Source organism: Lolium perenne, chromosome 2, assembly GCF_019359855.2.
Source record: "Lolium perenne isolate Kyuss_39 chromosome 2, Kyuss_2.0, whole genome shotgun sequence".
Taxonomy (NCBI): Eukaryota; Viridiplantae; Streptophyta; class Magnoliopsida; order Poales; family Poaceae; genus Lolium; species Lolium perenne.
The window spans coordinates 71316035-71319939 of NC_067245.2; the positions used below are offsets into that span (position 1 = coordinate 71316035).

Consider the following 3905-nt stretch of genomic DNA (forward strand, 5'->3'; position numbering starts at 1 on the left):
CGGTGATGATGGTGGAGATGATGATGATGGTGATGGAGATGATGTCCAGCTCGATGACGGTGACGATGGCGTCGATTTCCCCCTCCCGGAGGGAATTTCCCCGGCGGATCTCAGCCCGCCGGAGAGCTCTTTTCTCTCTGGTGTTCTCCGCCCCGCAGAGGCGGCTGTAACTCTTCGCGAGGTACCCTCTGTGGCTTAGGTCTTCGGGACGAAGGATTTCGCGAAGAAAAGGAGGCGAAAGGGGCTGTGGGGCCCCCTCACCACCAGGTGGCGCGACCAGGCCATGGGCTGCGCCGCCCTATGGTCTGGGCCCACCTTGGGTCCAGCTGGGTCCCCCTTCTGGCTTCCTTCGTCATCTGGAAAAATAGAATTTTTGGTATAATTTCCTTCCACAGTTGATCTTCCGAAATATTGCGTTCTGACGGTGCTTTTTCCAGCAGAATCCTGGCTCCGGTGCTCGATCCTCCAATAATGATGAAACATGCAAAATAGATGAAATAACATAAGTATTGTGTCCAAACATGAAATATATCAATGAATAACAGTAAATTATGATATAAAATAGTGATGCAAATTGGACGTATCAAGCATCCATCGCTAAGCAGATCGAGATATATCGCACGTACCGATCTGGTGGAGGTGGCGGTGGAGGTGTAGAAGATGATGTCGCGGCAGTAACGTTGTTGATGACAACGTTGTTGACAACGGGTCGAAGTAGACGGCGTTGAAGACGACGGTAGGCAGCACCGCCCGACTTGGACGGAAGGCGACCCGTGATGAAGAGCTTGAGCAGTCGCGCAGAGCGCTTCCCAAAACCCACCCGCCCTCTCCCGTACAGGATCGCAAGGACGAGTGGTTCCGGAGACCTGCTCTCCCGTTCGCCGATGCACGTCAGCGAGCGGGATGGAGTAGGCTACGATGGCGGCGCAAGCAGAGAGAGGTGGAAACCCTAACTCGTGTATTCAGTATATTTCTGCGGTAGCCGGGCAAGAGATTATATAGGCTCGGGAAACCCTAGGCAACGTGGGCCACGCCCACGTCGCACGAGTAAGGAAAGTCTCGGCTCGAGGCTCAATCCACTCACCACGAGCGCGGCGCGCGCGTCGTGACGTGTCGAGTCGAGCGAGCGAGGAGGAGGAGGAGCGCGCGCGTGTAGCACTCCTATTCTCACTCACTTACTAGTAGTGGAACAACCCACCTTATAAGGTGGTCTAACTTCCTCCCAACTTTCCATGTGGGACTAAACTTCCCACCTCTTGCCACTCCCTAGTGAGCTGCCACCAACTTGGGCTCAAACTCACAAGGCTTCCACTATGTGGGTTTTGAGATTTATAGGAAAATCTGAAATCTAGTATGGGCCACTAAGTGTAGGCCCAATATTTCAACAAAGAATAGGGAGGGTTAGGCTTCCTCGAGGTGGGGGCACCGATGCCGACGAACAACCTGTGGTGCCTCTATATAGGGATGGTTGGCAGCGACGGCTAGAGAGACATCCGGTAGGGTTGGAAGGCTAGTCGGAAGAGCGCGGAGGTGGCGATCGTAGCCGGTGACTAGAGTTGAAGTGATTGAAGTAAAATAAGAAAATAAACTTATTAATGGGAAACACACAAGATTTATTAAATATATATCAATTAATGTTTTCACATTTAAATATTTTGATTGAAATTTTCCAAATTGGAGAAGGGGCGAGAGAAAAAAAGTTGACAAGACAAATATTCGGAACACTGTTTCTTCCAAAATTCGCCTCACAACTCACGAGAAACCAACTATTTCCAAATTTCAAATACAGTACAAATGTTTCCAAAAAGAAAAAATGGAAGTCATATAGTACTTCTGAACTGGGACTCCAAATACTGCAACGCAACCCCGCAGCATTGAAAACAGCCCAGCCTATTTCCAGAAAAAAAAAAGGGGGGGCTTCCACCACGTGTCCAAGAGACGAAGCGACGACCCTAGTCGAAGCGCCGTAATTCCCAAATCCCGTCTGATGAATGCGAAGCGACCAAGGTCCGGCGATCTTCCTCTCCTTCATACCACATCCTCGCCGGCGGAAGCGAGCTCCGTCGACCACCGCTTCTCGTCTCCTCCTCCTCTCAGGTGCGTTCCCTCGTTCCCAGCAGGCACTAAGATCCCTCCGGCGTTCTAAACCCTACTTAAATCCGACCACTGCGGCTGCGCTCTGCAGGATGGATTGGTCCAATCTCGGCGAAGGGCCGGCGGGGATGATCGCCGAGCGGCTCCTAGCCGACGACGTGACGGACTACGTCCGCTTCCACGCCGTGTGCCGCCCGTGGCGGCAGTGCACCGCCGACCCGCGCGCGCACGGCATGCTCGACCGCCGGTTCCTCCCGCGCAGATGGATCATGCTCCGGGAAGAAACCGCGGATCCCGACCGCCGCCGCCTCCTCAACGTCTCCACTGGCCAGTGCGTCCGGGCGCACCTCCCGGAGCTCCGCGGCCACGACGTCTGCGCGCCCACCGTCGAGGGCCTCCTCGTCCTGCTCAACAGGACCACGTACGCCGTCCGCCTGCTGAACCCGCTCACCCGCCAGGTGGCCGATCTCCCGCCGGCGACCACACTCTACTCCTTGTACTGGCGCGCCGGCATGTACGACGCTGATCCCAGGTTGGATTTCAAGGTGTCAGCTGCTGGCCTTGCCGATGATGCAGTCACGGTTGCGGTCCTTTTCGAGGAGGTCCAGACGCTGGCCATCGCCAAGCCTGGCGATAAGCAATGGACCCTGGTCGAACAAGGCATCTCTTTCTCGCCAGCCATATCATTTGGAGGCCGTTTCTATTGCATCACCGACTCGGATATCAACATGTTGGATATTGCACCACCAAGATCAGTCCCCACCTCTCGGGAATCGCGAGCACAATGCATCTGCTGGACAATGACGGGGAGCTGTTGTTGTTCAGCCATACCATCAAGCTGAGATCCGGTGAGGTAGATAACTTCAATGGTGAAGGAAGGTACTTCATGCATTATAATGTATCCCGGGTGGATTTTGATGCCAGGAACACACGTACTGTCTGTGACCTTGGTGGGCATGCTGTATTTATCGGGTCTACTCGTGCAATTTCCGTGTCCCCTTTGGCATTTCCTGCCATTACGAATGACTCTGTCTATATTGGGAAGGACCATCCAATGGGAAATCATCTTGAAAGCACTGGACCGTACAAGCTTGTAGATGGATGTGGTTTTCACAACTATGGACCTCATGGTATCGTTTGCTATCTATCCCAGTATGTAACTACTGAAGATGACACCTCAGACTCAGATGATGAAGCTAACTGCGTAACTTGCTCAGAGCGTGTGTGACTGCTTAATCAAATGTTGTGTTATCGGCTATATTCAAATCTACTTCCAAATCTCTCGGTAGTGGTTTTAGGAGGTTTGGTTCGCACCTGTGTGTGTTGTCGCTAGTAGGTTTGCATATGTGTGTGCTGTTGCTGGATTGTTGGCACATGCGTGTGCGGTTTGGCTGAAAGTGTTATTTTGCATTTTTACCGTTTGATCTGAACTGTAACGACCGGGTTTTGCACCCCAGCTTGATTTGCTGCTTTCTGCTATAAAAAAGCAGGGCCGCTTTAGCCTATTCTCCATAAAAAAATGTAGCATTGTAGGAGTATTTCAGTACTTGCTCAGTTTGCTGCCCTTGCCATGCTTTCTTAATGATGACCCTGTTGAGTTCATCAGGTACTAGTACTGTTGAGTTCATCAGGTAGCACTGTTGAGTTTCCGGAAAGATAGTTCAATTCTAGTCCTCCTCAATGCCCAAAATAATGTAGCAACATAGAGGCAAATTGCATTTCCTTCTATTTTGGCAAAACAAACAGAAAGAAAAGGAGTCCAGATAGTGATTCCATTAAATTGGAAGATGAACAATTTGCAAAGATTACCA

General features: G+C 51.5%; 1 protein-coding gene across 1 annotated transcript; it reads left to right on the top strand.

Annotated features, from left to right (window-relative positions):
* The first annotated feature begins 2186 nt into the window (after positions 1-2186).
* On the top strand, positions 2187-3322 carry LOC139835511 (uncharacterized). Its single transcript, XM_071825368.1, has 2 exons — positions 2187-2824; positions 2920-3322. The coding sequence occupies exons 1-2, from the start codon at positions 2187-2189 to the stop codon at positions 3320-3322; spliced, it is 1041 nt and encodes a 346-aa protein (XP_071681469.1).
* Positions 3323-3905: the final 583 nt, after the last annotated feature.

Coding starts and splice junctions, on each gene's coding strand:
- LOC139835511 (XM_071825368.1), top strand. CDS start 2,187: ATGGATTGGTCCAATCTCGGCGAAGGGCCGGCGGGGATGATCGCCGAG. Junction 2,825..2,919: donor ACCGACTCGGATATCAACAT/GTTGGATATTGC, acceptor GTTGTTGTTCAG/CCATACCATCAAGCTGAGAT.